Source organism: Micromys minutus (genome assembly GCF_963924665.1).
Source record: "Micromys minutus genome assembly, chromosome: 13".
In the NCBI taxonomy this organism is placed as follows: Eukaryota; Metazoa; Chordata; class Mammalia; order Rodentia; family Muridae; genus Micromys; species Micromys minutus.
Window position 1 is genome coordinate 18,698,255 of NC_137982.1, and position 17,599 is coordinate 18,715,853.

The following is a 17,599-nucleotide window of genomic DNA, read 5'->3' on the forward strand; positions in this document are numbered from 1 at the left end:
TTCAAGAATGAATATGGCCTCGAAAGTGAGGGAGAAATGGCCTGAGATTAACGCAGACCAGTGTATCTGGGCAGCACGTGCCTGTAGCATTAAAACTTGCCCATGCCAGAAACATTTAAGGTCCTCTAAAATGAATTGGATATCATGTGACATACCATAACTTCCCAGAATGTGGTACTTTTAATAAGTATGTAATGTCCAAGCAAAAGCCATATTTTGTTTTTAAATGTTGCCCTTCATTAATTCTACTTTCTTATCATACCATTTTCATTCTCTCTGTTTCTCCTTTTATTTTCTGCATCAAAATATCTTAATAAGTGGTTTCACAATAAATATTGGTACATCACAATGAATCAATTACATAATCAACACTAACAATATAGGACAGAGTTTTATTTCAGAGGGATCAGTAAAAACTCACACTGCAGTATAAAGAAAAAGCTAGGGGGCTGGAGAGATGGTTCAGAGGTTAAGAACACCAACTGTTCTTCCAGAGGTCTTGAGTTCAATTCCCAGCAACCACATGGTGGCTCACCACTATCTATAATGGAATCCGATGCCCTCTTCCGGTGTATCTGAAGATAGTAACCGTATACTCATAAAATTTAAAAAAAGGAAGAAAAAGCTAGAATAATATTGATAACACTCATTTTAATACCATAGTCAAAGGTACTTTTGTGTAGGAAAAGGCATATGTCATTCATTGCATGTGATGTATGTAAGCCTATTGTGTTCATTTACTATGTCTAGAGATGTAGAAGGAAATTGTTTTCCTGGCCCCTTGATTTCAGACCTGCTCCTCTTTAAAGAGACCATGAATGTCTTTTAACACCCACCACTTCTTCACAAATTGTGCACAAATAATGACATCTCTTTAGCAAAACAAGTAGCTTTTGACCAAAAGAAAAAACAGGCTTCTCCTTGTATGGCTATGTTAATATATGAATTCATCAATAAATCACTCATTTCCGATGACCTCACTCCAAACAAACTTACCCTGAAATTTATCAAACTTATATTTTATTGACTTCTATGTTTCTAAAAAAAACTCACAGGTAGGCTTTTGAGTAAACAATGTAAGACCACTATATTTCCTTAACGTTATGTATTTCTTTAACAGATTTATAATAGAGATTTTTCTCAGTGTGGGGGTGGGAAATACTTCTAGGTTTGTTTGTTTGTTTTTTAAAGAAACATCTGGAAAGTTGAGCCACAAAAGTTGTGAGAGCTTCTATAAGTTCTCAAGTCACAAGGGTAGGCTCTACCTCCCCACCTAGCTTCTGTTCTCAAACCTTAGCCATCAGGTCCAATGGTGAATTCTGCATGTGTTTTTATCAGATGGTACACATTTGTATTGTTTTTTTCTTCCTGCATATGAATAAATCATAAAGCTATTTAAGCTCTGGTATTTTGTCGCTCAGCTCTTTTGTCCTGACAACTATGACCAGTCTCACTGATAACAGTGAAATATGTTTGACAGAGCCAACTTCTGTTACTACAGATAAACTTTAACTTGACTTTGGAAACAACAAACTTTAAAGATATGATCAATCCTAATTTCATTTAAAAAATACATACACATAAAAAGTACTCTTTGAGAATTTTGCAAACTGATAATAGGATAAATTATTCTCAGTTTGCAGGTCATGCAAATGAATATTATTTTAGTTTTGTTATTCATAACATAAAAAGTAGAATAAAATTCTTTATCTTTGCCTACATGTATGTAAGTCCAGGTATAATTTGGTAAATCAGTCAGGTAGGGACACCTCCTTTCTTCATAATGACATCAATATGCCCTTATCTCTAAAACCATTGATATGATTGAGTAGAGCTGAGCTCCATCCTCATGTTCCAACTACATTCCAACCTCCAAGAAAAACCTCAAGTATGACATATTTTTTGGTTATTATTTTACAGGAGCCCATGAGAAAGAAATAGCTCTAATGAATGCTTTGACTGTTAATTTACATCTCCTGCTGGTAAGGTTACTTTCCCATCTGTGTTTTGAGTTCTCTCATTAGCATAATCTGTATGTTTCTTCCTCAAATTTATAAGGCTCTGTTGGGTTACTTATTCAAAGAACACATGTGAGATTATTGATTTTCACCTAGAAATGCTATACCATGATCTCCTGGCTCCTTTTTAAACATGAAGAGTTGTCTCTTCCATGGAAAAATAGCACAGGTTAAATACCTTTGAGCTTTACTCATACGTGGGGGAAAAAAGACGAAGTAAATGTAATAGTCTGATGAAAACACTCAAGAGTATGTTTTTTAATCAGGCCTAAAAGTTCATGTATCCTTAGTTTCAACTCCCAACTAAGTTATTTAGTGTCTCTGAGAATTAGTTTTTCCCTTTGTAAAAATGAGGACAACAGTATCTTTGTTATAGGTGTACAGAACTCAATAAAGGAATATGTGAAAATTAATTTATCACCATGGCCAGTAATGAGCACCCTGTTGACAGGTGTTGTCATCTGTATTAGAATCAGAGCCAAGCTTATTGTCCAGGGACTACACAGAGAAATCAAATGACCAGTGCATAAGTAGCCTACTTCTAGCTGGTGCCTCTAAAGTGGATAGGGGTTCATGGCAGGGCCAATGAGCATTTATCTGGACCTGAACCAAAATGCCATAAAGCAAACAACCAGATGAGGAACAGGCAATGAGGGTCCAAATTGGCAATGTAAGATGTGTAAACAAAACATGGAGAGAACAAGCTACTTCAGTCCCACTCTAGATAAATTAACTTTACATGCTTAAGACCATACATTTCCAATTACCATTTAGATAAAGCTTTGGAATTTGGTTTTATCTGCTCCACAGTTTCCTCTGAGTTTGTTTTCCATTGATAAACGTAATGAGCCAATATCTCTGCCCTCTTCATAATTCATTGGAAACTAGGCTAATTGAAATGGTAGCCCTGTCCCATATCTAAGATGGTTAATTAATGAATGTCTTCAAACACTGGAGTTTGTAACCTGAAAGACTGCCATACAGAAGCAAGTGTGTGAATTGTGCACTAATACTTCTCAACAACTCTGTTTCCTTGTAGCTATCATTCTTTAAGCCTACACCAAAGCGGCACAAAATTCTTCTAGAAGCCAAAGCCTTCCCTTCTGATCATGTAAGGATTTCTTCAAATTATATTTATGTTCTTTCTACTCTTCCTAGAGGGATATATCCTTTCCCTGACTTGAATGTTTATTCGCTAGACATTGCCAAGCAAACTGACTAAAAAAGATCTGTCGAGTGCTTTTGATTGAAGTGTTTCTTTTCTAGATAGTAGATTTATTTCTTTTGTTCAAGTAAAACATGTGTTCATGAGAAAAGGGCTGAATGGGGACATTGATTTATTAGTCTTTTTAAAGATATTGAGCAAATTGTTACTTAAATCAAGAGTGGCTATAAATGTTTTATTAATTCCTGTTGCTGTTTTTTTTTTTTTTTTTTTGAAATCAAATCAATACAATCTCCACTTCTTAACCCTTTAGCAACATTAAATTGTCATATGAACTTGTATCTGTAGCTCTTTGTCATAGTATGCTAGAAATGCTTATTGATTTCTTTTTATGGAAAAACATTAAATATTATAAAATGGACATGCAGAGAGAAGATCCAGTCACTAAGTAGCTTGATTCATAGGCATACAGTCCTATATTGTAATACTTACCACTCACAAAGAAAGATACTTTTCCCAGCATAGGAGACAAGAAAGACAGGGGGATGCTTGTCCAGTAAGTTATAGGACAGTCTGTCTATCTTGACAGTAAGGTCCAGTTTCAAGGGGAGATTTTGACTCAAAAATTATGCATAGAATGATCAGGAAAAGTACATTGACATTGACCAATGGTTTCTGTATAAGCATTTGAACACACACACAAGAAAATATGCCCATATATAAACCCCTACACACAGTAAAGAGTAAAAGATTTCTTGTGGTTCACTCAAATAATAATAATAATAATTCCCCCAGATCCATAAACAGATAACACTTTTTTTTAAGTTTTAAAAAAACTTGACCCTTTCCTTTTTGGTTATTCTATACTACAACTTGTAATTTTAAAGCATGTAATTCTCTTAAGCCAACTAATGTTTATTTTGCTAAAAATAAGATTAAACTCTTACTATCTTGAAGAAAATTTTAGCTCCTTCTAGTTATTTGATTGAATGTATACCTAATCTTCTGCACAGAGTTTTCAACATTGCCTGTCTTTGCTGCCTAACTTTTCCTTTCGTGAGCTGGTTTTAAACTTAGCATCTCACACACCTCTCTTTGTTTACTTTACAAGGCCCAGTTGTGCCTAACTTCGGTGAATTTTGTTGTTAAACTGACCTTAGTTCTAAAAGCTCTTGTCCACTTCTGGTCACCTTTAATATGTGCCTCTTCAACAAGTAGCCTGGTTCCTGGTCAGTCACATTGAGAAGGACCTCTCGAAGGTTCATCTTACCTCTGATGTGGTTTAATACAGTCCCATGGTTTCACTGTTATTTTGTATTTGTTTCCAGAGGAAATTCTTTAATGCACTGTCCTGCTTTGGGATTCATTTAGTGAATAGATTTTCTTTCTTTTGCAGTATGCTATTGAGTCACAGATTCAACTTCGTGGACTTGATGTGGAGAAAAGTATGCGGATGCTAAAGCCAAGAGAGGTATCTCAGAAAGAAAGCAATGCTCACTGTTTCTATTTTCTGTCCATTTCATTACCCCAAGAGTTTCTTATCGTCATGGCTCCGATGTGACTTTCAAGGAAGCATAGGAGAGTCATGCATTTGTTACTGTTAGATCCTTTGATTTACGTGAAGAAGGAATGGGAAGTACATTTATTTTAACCTTCAAGCACTTAACAAGCGCATGGTGAGGAACTTTTCTTTTTACAGCAATGGAGTCCAGAGTGGTCAACCAGGTGGAAAACAAGCGCAAATGGAGTGTACCACTTTACATTTCCAGTGTAGGAGCTGATGGCTCCCATTAAAATCAAATTAAGGACATGGTGAAATTGTATAGACATTGTCTTTTTCATGTTCTTTTGCAAAGTATCAAATAATTTCTTGCTCTTAAAATACAGCAGGTTTTCTAAAGTCAATAAGTTGGAGAATCTGGGATTCAGTGCATTTAGTAAGCAACATGCAGAATATATGATAAAAGATTCTACATCTATAAGAGGTACTGTTTTCACATGTGCTATATAAATGACTAGTTCCCAAGGTTCAGTGTTACAGATGTCCAGCAATCTATCCTCTGGGTCCATTCTACACAGCCTTTCTCATCACTAAACAGCTTCAGGTCGACATGAGGAGAGCTTTATCTTCCTGAAAACTTATATCTTCACGGATTGATGGTTCTTTAGATAAATGAATTATGGTTAGTTTCTGTGATACTATCTTTAGTCTGATTTTTAAGTTGTAGCTGTCAAACTACATTAGAATTTTAAATGAGGTTTAAATTGCAAGACCCGACATAAAATTTTTCTTATAATTACTGTTATTTCCCTTATATGTATAAAAAGTGTATTTCTAATGAAACATATTTCAATATCAATGTTTCCTATTTGGTAAATAAGTCCCAAGACTTTTCTAATAGAAGCTTCACACACACACACACACACACACACACACACACACACACACACACACATACACACACACGTCCTCTAACATAAAATCTTGATCAATAGAACAGAATTTGAAAACTTAAATAAGATTGTTTTAAAGAGGTTTCTAAATTATATTAAGGCAATTAAGCATGTACTGGTCCAAAACCTATGTCCTATTTACTAGGAGAGGAGAGAAGATTGTAGACAGTTGTAAGAACATTGCACCTGTGCTCCCATAAGCAGGTGTGCCCCAGTTGATAGATCTCTTACAACTGGTTAGTTTTCCAAGACCAATTTTCACTTCATTGACCATTTTCAATTGCTAGTTCTGGTAGGGAGGTCGGACTTTGTTTTAATACTTTATTTTGACCATTTTTCTTCATGTTTTTCTCTACCTTTACATCAGCTTGGAAAAGATTAAAATTTAAACTAATTGAAATATCACCTTGGCAAAACCCAGTTGAAAGGCACCTAAGTGAGTTCTCATTGAAAAGAGCACCACTAGCTTGATAGGTGCAATATGCATTTCCAGCTCTGCTGGGTGATGTCATTTCTTGTTCTTTTTGCTTGGCTAAAGATAATAGGAAAATCGTTGAAAAGTTTCTAAATAGTAAGGATTAATTGAATACTGAATTAGAAAGAAGCAAGTAGAATTGTGCGAACTAGCTCTTAAATGAAATTTCTTTGTTGTTTTCCTTCTTATTTCTTAATAACCAAATGTTTTCCAGTGCTGATCTTCAGCCATATTTTCCAGTATGGGGAACATGATTACCTCTCATTGCATTATATAGGAAAGGTGTTTGTGGAAGTATAGTAAAGTGCTTATTACTGTTGTACTGTGTAACTTGTACTGAATTTGATTTAGGGGGAAGAGACCTTAAGGATGGAAGACATACTGGAAGTCATTGAAAAGGAAGGAGACTCAATTGCAGTGATCCTGTTCAGTGGGGTGCACTTTTACACTGGACAGCTGTTCAACATTCCTGCCATTACAAAAGCCGGACATGCAAAGGTAGACCACTGTTCTCTCCTTGGTGCATTCCCAGAAAGCACTCTGTCCAAGCGTGGTCCACCTGCATCATTTTATGTGTGCTTTAAATGATCATAGGATCTTTCTTTAAAAATAACAAAACCTATTTACTTGTTTGTTTGTTTTTCAAGAAAGGGCTTATCTGTATACTATCCCTGGCTATCCTGGAGCTTTTTCTCCAGACCAGGCTGGTCTCTTCCCTTAAACATCTGCCGACTTCTGCCTTCCAATTGCTGAGTTTAAAGGTGTGTGCCACCACATGGCCAAGTCTTCAAGTTTTAAGAGATTGTCACTGTTGTTATGATTGTTATAGTTCATCCCATGTTTACATAACATCAATGATGCAACCGCATTCCTAAAAATGTCATCTTCATGTGGATTTCTACAGTCCAGAATAAGCAAGTTTTGTACATGTGATGTGGTTCTCAGAGAGCAGAAAGAAGATAAAATACTAAGGATCTTCAAGACATGCAAGGACTTCTAACCTACTTCAGTACATCTTATATTGTAATTCATTCTACATGTAAACCAGCTCTCACTTAAAGCTAGATGTTTCTAGACAGGAAATATAAACTCTATTAGTAACTTATGTAGCATTACCAGTGGGATGACTTTTACCTAACTGACGTTAAGGATGCATTTAATTCCTAACAACCTTCTAGCTTTATAACCCTGCCTATAACAATAGTGTTTATCCCCATGCATATTATTAATTCAACATTAAGTTACTTTACCTGTATATTATATCTCTCTCTATATAAATGATTTAAGATATCATATCTCTTCATATCAGTATATAAATGACTGATAGAAATTTTTTAAAAAAATTTGGCTTATAAAAAAGAAATCAATTGGGAAAAAAGTTCAATAGCCATAAGTTATATCTAAAATCCTAAGTAGCAGTTCTGTTTGATTATTCAATCAAGGCTTATATTAAAAAAGGTGACAATCGAGTTTTACTCTGAACATTAATAAGTTATAGGATTACGATATATGTGAGATCTAGCTAATATATGCAGTTATTGAAGCTAATGAATGGAACTAATGAAAAGGAATTTTGCACAGTCTTCAGTGGTCTCTAGGAATTTCCAGTGAGGACTTCCAGCTGATTTGATGGATAACTATGAAAGCAGTGCATTACAAAAGATATAAAGATAATGTCTTCTTAATTTAGATATTAAATCTTAAGCACCAACATAAAGGGTGGCTAATAAAACTTGTGTTTTAAAATGTTCTGCAAGTAATCAGCAACCATGTTCCCTGAGTAGGCAAGCATGTCTCATTAACCTTCATAGAAATGAGTCAGAAGGTAGAGAAAAAGGACCAGTAGCCTGGCAATCATAAAGCATGAGATTCTCACACTGGCTCCATCATTGCTGTGTATATGGTCCTTTGCATGTTATTTGACTTCTCTGAGCTTCTCTCTCAGCAGTGCTAGTTCATCATAAGAGCATCTCCTTCATGCACTCGGGGTGAAGAATGTGATGTATGTCCTGGCTGCCACTCATTCTCCTGTGAAGCAGCCATCTCTCCCCACTTCTCAGTGAATAGAAAGTTATGGGAAATGTCTCAGATACAGACTTCATTTCCCACTGCAAGTTTAAATAAGGGAGATGGAGAGGTGGACCCATGTTTAGGAGCACTTCATGCTATTGCTTGGTTTCCAAGCTGGGAGCTCACAATCATCTGTGACTCCAATTCCAAGGATCCAACGTCTTCTTTTGGCCTTTGAGGCACCAGGCATACATAAAATACATATACATACTGTTATAATTTGTATATGCTTGGCTCAGGGAGTGGCATTATTAGGAGGTGTGGCCTTGTTGACATAGGTGTGTTGATGTGGGTGTGGGCTTAAGACTGCCCTCTAGCTGCCTGAAATTAGTACTCTGTTAGCAGCCTTCAAATGAAGATGTAGAACTCTCAGCTCCTCCTGCACCATGCCTGCCTGGATGCTGCCATGTTCTCACATCAGTGATAATGGACTGAAACTCTAAACCTGCAAGCCAGCCCCAACTAAATGTTGTCCTCATAAGGATTAGCCTGGTTGTGGTGTCTGTTCACAGCAGTAAAACCCAAGCTAAGACACATAGACACAGGGAAAATACTTAGATATTCAAAATATAAATAGAATGTAAAAATCTTAGAAAAATAAATGTGTTCACTGAGTCCTATGTTTAATTCTTGGTAAGGGATTAAGTAGCTGAAGCCAGTCTCTGAGTGTGCCTCAGGCTGTCATTCGTTTAACATGTCTGTAGAGTCGAATTCTCCTGCCACATTCATGAGCATTTCCAATGTAAATGGATGGATGTCACGGGAGTGAACTGGAGATGTGGTTGACTTAGACTTACCCATCATCAGTTTTACTTGAACAAATGTTTACACTCTTGCTGTACAATTGCTCTCCTTCTCAACTGAAGTTGAAAAATTAGGCTAATTTAAAATTAGACTTATGGAACTCTCCTGGGTGGCCAGTGAAAATTCAAAGCTGAAGGAAGAAACAAGGAGAAAATTAAAGGTGTCAATCAAGAAAGAAATTGGCAATTCTAAGGGAGGGTTGACTTAAACAATCACTGTTAGGACTGAGTATGTGAAGCGAAAGAGAGGGAGGTTTCCAGAAGTTAAGTACAGCAGCAGCTGAACATGACAGGGAATGGAGCAAGGAGAGTCAGTGACTGGATTACGAAGTTCAGTTGCAAAACACTGACGAAAAAGTTTCAAGGTCATGTGGTAGGAAAGCAGATACAGAGCTTGAAAGGCAGTTGAAAACTGCTTGTATGCCAGCAACAGCACAAACCATAAGGAGATGGCTTAAAGAGTTATGCAGTACCTAGTAGTTAGTTTCATCCTGAGTGTTTAGTTCTCCAGGCCTTGTTAGGCACCCCCATTGCTGAGGTATTATGGGTGTATCTTCCTGGTCAGTTTCTCACAGCAGATTTCCGAGAGCTCTGGCTCTTACCGTCATTTGCCCTTTCATACAGAGCGCCCTGCACCTTGGGTGTTAGAGTTGTCTTGTATCACTTGGGGCTGGGCACCACGTGTTCCCTTCCTCCATGCTTTCCAATCGATGTGCAAACTCGGAGGGAGAGAATCTCAAGGGGATCTAACTATAGACAAAGGGCTACAGACAACCAAAAAGTGCTGAGAGCAGGAGAAATATTCTCCCTCAGGGATGAGTTCTCTACTTCATCTTACCAAAGGGTCAAACCTAAAATCATATACATAAAAACTGAGCATGCTATGTTTGTATATTTAGATGTGTGTCAATGTGTGCGCATGCGTACACATATGCACACTAATCCCAATTCTTAAGGGAGGAACTTTTGTGCTTTAATTGCTTACCCAGTGCCCCCATTCTTAATTCGGCCTTAATTAGTATTATTTAATAACTTGTAAATTTGCAAAATATACCAATATTTAGAAGTTAGAACTTCAGTTCTAAGATTCTCCTAACTTACCAATGTAAGTCACTTTGACCTCTTTGCCACTCTATGGAAGTACAAAGCTTGCATATAGATAGACATTTGGTATTTGGCTTATTATCAGATTCTAAGACTCATTTGTCTGTGCTGTATTCAGCAGGTCTTGCTTGATTATATTTCCATTCCCATACAATATTAACCGGAAACACAGCACAATCTTTATATTTGAAGGAGAGTAGATACCCACCCCCCCCCCTTTTCTTTAAATTTGAAGCCTGTTACTATGCATGTTACTTAGGCTGTTAATACAAATTACTTAGGGTGAGCCTCCATTACTTTTCTAGTACATCTGTTTCTTAGGCTCCCTGGATCATAAGTTGTGTGTGAACTCAGTCATAATCAGCAGTATCCACTTTTCTATGGACTTATGTAAATTTGGTGTGCACTCCAAGCAGTATGTTTGAGAGCATCTGTTTCTCTGTGCACCCAAAAACAAGTGCTGTTGCCAAATTTGGTATCAGCTATTCAGTGACCTGATTACTCATGAATTCTGAATCTTCCAGATACTTGCTTTTAAACACATGCTATATTCCTTGGGTATTATCTTTTGGGAAATTCTTTTTTATAAAGGTTTCCTCCCATTTTCTATTATTATCGACTAATTTCTATTAGGTGGTAGGGGGTGTATAATTAATTTTTAAGGAGAGAAGAATCTTAAGTTTTCAGTAGGTATCAAAGAGGAACTCACATTCAGATCAGAACAACTGATAATAACAAATTTTCATTTGTTTGGTGAGTATAAGATGCAGAAGTGCTTTGTAAGGGCAAAACAACAACAACAAAAAAACTTGGGAGGCAAGAAGCTAAGAAATCACAGGTAAGGACATGAACATTCAGAAAGCATCAGTTTACAGATAGAGTTTCATCTATTCTTAAAGCTAGACAATTGTTTTATATTAGTGAACAAACTCATTGTGGGCCTATGTACTGGAGACTTTCCCCAGAGATCTCTGGCCCAGCCAGGTGCAAGGGTTCAGTCCAAGCAGTGAGAACTGGAGCAGGGATGGGGAACTGCCTCGTCCAACTCCACCTCCCATTTCTGTACCTGCTTCCACCTCAAGCTCCCAATGCAGTGGAAGGCTGACTAGCCAGTGAGGGGTGCACGGGAGCTTCTGGCGCAGATCTCTTCCCAAGTGGCAGTGTTACAGCTCTTATGACAGAAACTCTCAAACAGAGTAATTCTCACACCTTTATTCCTTGTGGATAGGATCCTTATACACAGTTTTGGGGTGGCTCAGGGTCTGACAGTAGGTACTTCCTATTGGTTTGGTCTGAGAGCTTGGGGGATACATTATCTACATGTGGGAGGGCTTAAGGTGCTTGATGACTGATGGCCACAAACCTCTCTACGGGGGGATGTGGGGGCTGTAGCTATATGGAGGGGCCTGGTGTCCAAGAACAGGCAAAATGCCTACCATCCCTTGAGGGTCAACAGGGTTTCGAGGCTTAGCTCAAACATGAACCTGAATACTTTTCAGTGCCCACTGCCCCACAACCCGTTTTCTTAGAACTCCGATTTCCATGTTTCTTTGATTTTCATACTCCGCTACTTGTTTCTGTGGACACTTATTTTCTATTAGTAACAATATAAGATGCATAGCCTTAACCTCCACCAAATCCAGTGATTTTAGTGCTGCCCCTCAACTCGGCCATTGCTGATCACTGAAAGTCCTGGCTTGCAACACCATGAAAAGTCAATAATTATTGCTAATCAGCCCACAACGTGTTGACACCAAGCATGCCTCTCAAGATCATGTGATACATCATCCTTCCAGACTTAGGGCTCAGCTCTAGACCCCTTCCTTACTTTTTTTTTTCTTTCATCCTGATGCTAGAAAAGAATCTCAGGGACTTGAATCTTTTCCTCCTGAGTGCTAAAATTCAGTCACATGGTGCCACATGGCCTTATTAAAATTTTAACCAAACACTTTCACATTCTACTCTCTATCTGTCTGCATTTCCTCAACCAGCTATTAAGGTTTTCAAGTGTAATGAACAGAAAACCACTGAAAAATAACCCTCAGAAACATCACTTTACTTTACTAACCAAAGAACAGTAGTGACCCGAGACTGCTGAGCTGTATGGAGTACTTCTGAGTGACAGACCTGCAGTTCTCTGACTTTCTATATCATAACTATAACATGGTTGCCCTAGACATACTGCTATTCAAGGCAACAAGAAGAAAGAATGGAGGATATGTCCCGTTTATCTGTCTCATGTGTTCCTTCTATGTGCAGTGCGAGGTCTTTTTCATGCACATGAAAGCAGAATAATATGGGCAGCTTGTTATGAGTGGAAGAGTGGTCTGGAGAGATGGTTAAGTGATTAAGAGCACTGACTGCTCTTCCAGAGGTCCTGAGTTCGACTCCCAGCAACCACATGGTGGCTCACAACCATCTGTAACGCAATCTGATGCCCTCCTCTGGTGTGTCTGAAGATTGTGATAGTGCTCATATACATTAAGTAAATGATCTTTCAATAAAAAAATAGGGGAAAAGTAAGACTGAAGGTTAAAGAGTTAAACTACAGATGAATGTTCCTTATTTCTCAAAAGTTTCAGTGTGAACTTCTGGTGCTTTCTGTCCCCCATCAAATGTCTTACACAGGGCTCCTGGAAAATAGTACCAAATCATTCCCTATCTAACAGGTAGACAACTAAATGACTTGCTTTAGTCTCTCATCTCTTTTACACTTTGCAGTAGCACACATATGTGGATGTTCACATATTTGAGTTGTAAATGCAGATGGTAGTGGATTTAAAAATTTCTACAAACCACCTATTTTTTATGTAACAGTTTCTTTTATTTTAGCATGTGAATTATGTGTCAGGCCCAACCATAAGCTCTTTCAAATATTAACTTTTAATATCAATTATTGTCCAATCAGGGTTAATAAATTTAAATTAATTCTCAGCCATGAAAATCACTACTGGTGATACTTACCATTTGAGAGGCTGAAATAGAAGAATCATTTGAGGCCAGCAACTTAGGACCATCCTAGGCAACATCATAAGGCCCCATTTCTTCAAACCAACACAAAGTCTCGTGGATGGGGGTGGGCAAGAAAGATACATCGGGGAAAAAGAAGAGAAAGGGGAGTCGGTAGTGATGGCTCACTGCATAACAACACTTACTGAGTAAGCTGAGGATCGGAGTTCAAATACCCAGCACCAGTGTTAAAAAGCTAGGCACAGCCACAGATACTACTACCACCTAGTTACTATAAGGAGAAAGAGACAGATGGATTTCTGGGGCTTGCTCTTCAGCCATCTTAATATGAAAAAAATGACATGTACAGGTTCAGTGAGCAACACTATCTCCTAGAAATAAGGTGGAGGAAATAGAAAAGGACACATGACATGTCCCTCTGACTACTGTATATGCACATAGACATGTGTAACACATACACCCCCCACACACGTAATTCTGAATTCTGAATGATAAGGAAAAATAGAGAAACATCATAAAATCAATTTGTAAAAATTCAGTTATACCAAAGCAACATCCACATGTGAATGGTCACCAGAACTATTACCTTCAGCATTAAATCAAATTTTTCTTTGAAAAGTTTTACCTTCTGTGAGGACACCAATAAATGACTGGTTGGGCATTCTACCAAACCAACCTGGGGTACAATGGTTGGCATTAACTCCTAGGAACAGTTACAGTATTGTACCAATAACACTTATGTGGAGCATCAAGACTTACATCAGTGTGAACGCATTAATAATAAACTATCTCCAATAATGCATTGCTGTCAAAAGGACGAAATGCGATACTTTGAAGAAATCTTTAGCAGAATTTTACAAAGGATAAAGTCACCTATTCCAGCTCATCCCAACCAGCCCAGATAATGCACAGCATTGCAAATATTGTTTTTAAAACAATATGTGTACACTGCTTAGCTTACAACATTAATTTTTGTGAATATTAATTGTATAATGATGCTTTTATCCTTCATTTTCTAATTTCAGCAAATGGTTATCATAACGCACATATAAGCATATACGCATTAATCTTGAGTACGGAGCATGGAAGAGCACATAACTTGTTATTACACCTAGTTTATTAGTTAAGGTTGTAAATGTAAATCCAAGGCAAATGAGGATTGTTATTTAAGTTTTTCTTAAAGGTTGGTTAAACAGATAGAGAAAATTTACAGTAGGATAGCAGTCTTAACTCTTAAGTGACCTCAAAGTTTATCATCTACTCTGGCTCTGAGGTACGACAGAAGCTCCTGACTCTTGGAATATAAGATGCACTTTTATAATACTGCATTGCCATCAATGCAGTGCCATTTTAAGCTGCATTTTCTTTAATTTTATCATAATGCATTGCCTTGAGGAGTTGTGATGTTCATTAAATGACCTGGTTATTTCTAAATAATCAAACACACATTTTAATATTATGTTACACGTATATACATATTAATAACAAATTGGAAAGATGTATGTGAACTGGTTTTTGTAGCCCCGTCTGATGATGCTAATGATCCTCCTGCCGCAGGCGAGATATGTGCCCACTTGACTGATGACGAAAAGAATGCATATATGAAAGAATTATCCTGTTATACAAACATTCAAGATTATGATTTCATTACTAATTATTATTAGCCACCTTTACTAGAAAGTTTAAGCTATAATTCACTTGAGAGGATCTTAGAATTTCACCATTGTAATCTCTGTACTAAACTGTCATAGGTATATATATTCTGTCTATCAGTAAATATTTTAATGAGGTATTACAATAATAAAATTCAAACAAGAAACACTTAATACAGCACGGTGGGCTGGGGTGACCTTTGAGGAGATGAGTTGAAGCGGGTTCTCACAACAGCAGATATGTTCTAGCTATGACCTTTTCTGTCAGGGCTGGATATAGAGTAAGGACTATTCTCAGCAGTGTAAAGTATTAATAGATTTGCAAGAAGGAAATGTTTCAGTATAATTTAATTTTAGAACTTTAGGAAAGAAAGAATGAGACAGTGCATGGGAGAGGCAGAGTCAGAGGCAGCCTCTTACAAGCCATGCAAACTCCGTGGAGACCTACGGAGGCCATTACAAGGCTTTGGCTATTTAAGGAGGCAGATCTATTTTAATTTTTGAAATATATTCCCAACCTGCCAGGGTGAAAATGGACTGGAATGGAATACAAGTCGGCACACTGAAATAGTACATCATTATCTTCGCAAAACATGAAGACCACCATTGTGAGGCACTTCAGAGTATTTTTTGATCTCTTGAGTAATCATTCTCATCTTCTTTCCTGTTGTTATAAAAATGGTTTTAAAATAATCACTGAAGATTGTTTTTTACACTGAATTCCTGAAGTATGTTCTAGACATGAATGTATCATGGGAATTCGAGAAAAAGCACATTGAAACTGCGTATTTATATACATATACATACATGTGGCTGTGTTTATGCATGCTTAAAATAATTAAAATGCTTCAGCTAAACATAAAATCATTGCTAGAAGAACATCAGTCTTCTCTTTTATAAGGAGAAAACTGAAATAAAAGTAAAAATTTAAACAGACAATCCTATTAACTCTGGCCTTTAGCATGGAAGATTGTTGTGCTACATGAAGAAAATTATCTATACTCATAATTCTGCCCATCTAAGATCTAGAAATTATTAAGTCAAAATAAATTGGTGAGGATCAGTGCCCAGGAATTTAAAGTTATAGAGCTGTTTCTGTGAAATCTTTGTTGGTTGTATTATTGAAGACTTGATTAACTGGAACATATAAGATAAAAGTAATTAATTCCCAGTGGAAGAATATTCTAGACACCAGATTTTTTTTTTTTTTTTTAGGATTATAGACCTGGGAAAAGCAAGCCCCTTGGTTGTCAATCAAAATTTGTGATGTTGCATTCATCCTTATTATAGGCATGAGGGAGAAGTACTTTTTCTGATATTAAACCTCATTACCTGCTAACTCCAGGACCATCTGAAGGAGATTTTATAGTCAGATGATTTTGTTTATGGTTTTGTTTTTTCCTTTTACTTTTTAGATGATGCAAATTATATAATTAGCTGTCTAGGACTTAGACTTGTTCCCCTAATATATTTTTCTTGCTCGTTACTAATCAGGAAAGACTGATTTGTTTTTGTTATAACATTTTTTTTTTTAAATTCCAACATAAAATGTTCGTACCCATCTATATTAACTCATTAACTATTGCAATAATGAAAACCTGGAATTCTGTATCTGGCACACACACACACACACACACACACACACACACACACACACACACACACACACACACAAACCACACCAAAAAAATACAAAAGTCACCCATGTAGTTTTCTCTTTCCAGTTATTTTCCAGGTGAGTTATTAAAATATACAAGTTTAGGACTGTCATGTTAAAAGTTAGTTGAGATGGATAATGTTCATTCACCCATACATAAGTAGTCTACATAAGAGAAGGTGGAAGGTGGTGACAAAAAAAAAAAAAAAAAAAAAAAAAAAGAAAGAAAGAAAGAAAGAAAGAAAAAAAAAAAGAAGAAAGAAAGAAAGGAAAAGACCCATAAATTATCTATAATAAATTTTTCTTCATTCCTTTAGTTTCATTTGAGGCTTTTTTGTTTAATGTGTGAGTGCATCTTTTCTACACATAGGTATGTAAACCAGATATGTGTCTAGTATCTATACAGGTCAGAGGCAAACTTTGGATCTTCTGGAGCTGTTCTTTCAGGAGTTTATGGGGCTAGTATATGGGTGGATGTAACCAAACACTGTTCTCTGCAAGAGCAACAAGTACTCTGAACCACTAACCATCTCCCCAGAACATGCTTTGGTATTTAAGACAGGGCCTTAGTTAGAAGTCATATGACCTAAAATTGGTCACCTTCCTGCCTCAGCAGGAGTCTTGGAAATGAAAGCATTCCACCAGAGGCAGCTTAAAACATCATCGGCTGTGATGAAAGAAACGTAGAAGAGGTCTCTTTAAAGATTATTGTATAGATTTTAATACAATATCATCATATTTAGTATATAATTAAAAACAGAAAAAATAAAAGTGGGTTGGGGATTTCATTACTAAGATTGGTATAGACATCACCCAAAACTTATCTTCTGGGAGAAAGTTTCTAGATTTCCCATCAAGCTGGAGATGTCTGCAGATAGAGATGTCATTATTAAGTAAAGAAAAAAATTAAAAGTTTTTTTTTTTTGCACCTGTGACAGAATCTTTTTAGTTAAATGTTCTTTGTTATTATTTCCTAGTTCGATCCCTACCTGATCAACAGGCAGAAGCCTGCTCTACAGTTTCTCTATTAGTAAACATAGTGGGTCTTAGAATTTTAGTTACATATCAACAACTACAAGCCATGATATGGCAAATAAAACTACTATTTGCAAATATCTCAGGAAGAAACCAGAAGTTTGGATCATCATTTGTGCATTGAAACAGCTCTAACCTTAGAATCACTCAATATCTCGCTCTGTGCTGTTCTTGGTGCTGAAGCTGAATCACTGCC

At 36.8% G+C, this 17,599-nt stretch overlaps 1 protein-coding gene across 1 annotated transcript in view; it reads left to right on the top strand.

Moving 5' to 3' along the window:
• The window catches only part of KYNU (kynureninase), a gene marked incomplete at both ends in the record, with an annotated part of 67,259 nt that overhangs the window by 34,376 nt on the left and 15,284 nt on the right, over positions 1-17,599 (top strand). The window contains 4 exons of the mRNA XM_080928090.1: positions 1,921-1,982; positions 3,058-3,129; positions 4,580-4,654; positions 6,464-6,610. Coding sequence (XP_080784216.1) covers positions 1,921-1,982; positions 3,058-3,129; positions 4,580-4,654; positions 6,464-6,610 — 356 coding nt within the window. The remainder of the gene's footprint in view (positions 1-1,920; positions 1,983-3,057; positions 3,130-4,579; positions 4,655-6,463; positions 6,611-17,599) is intronic.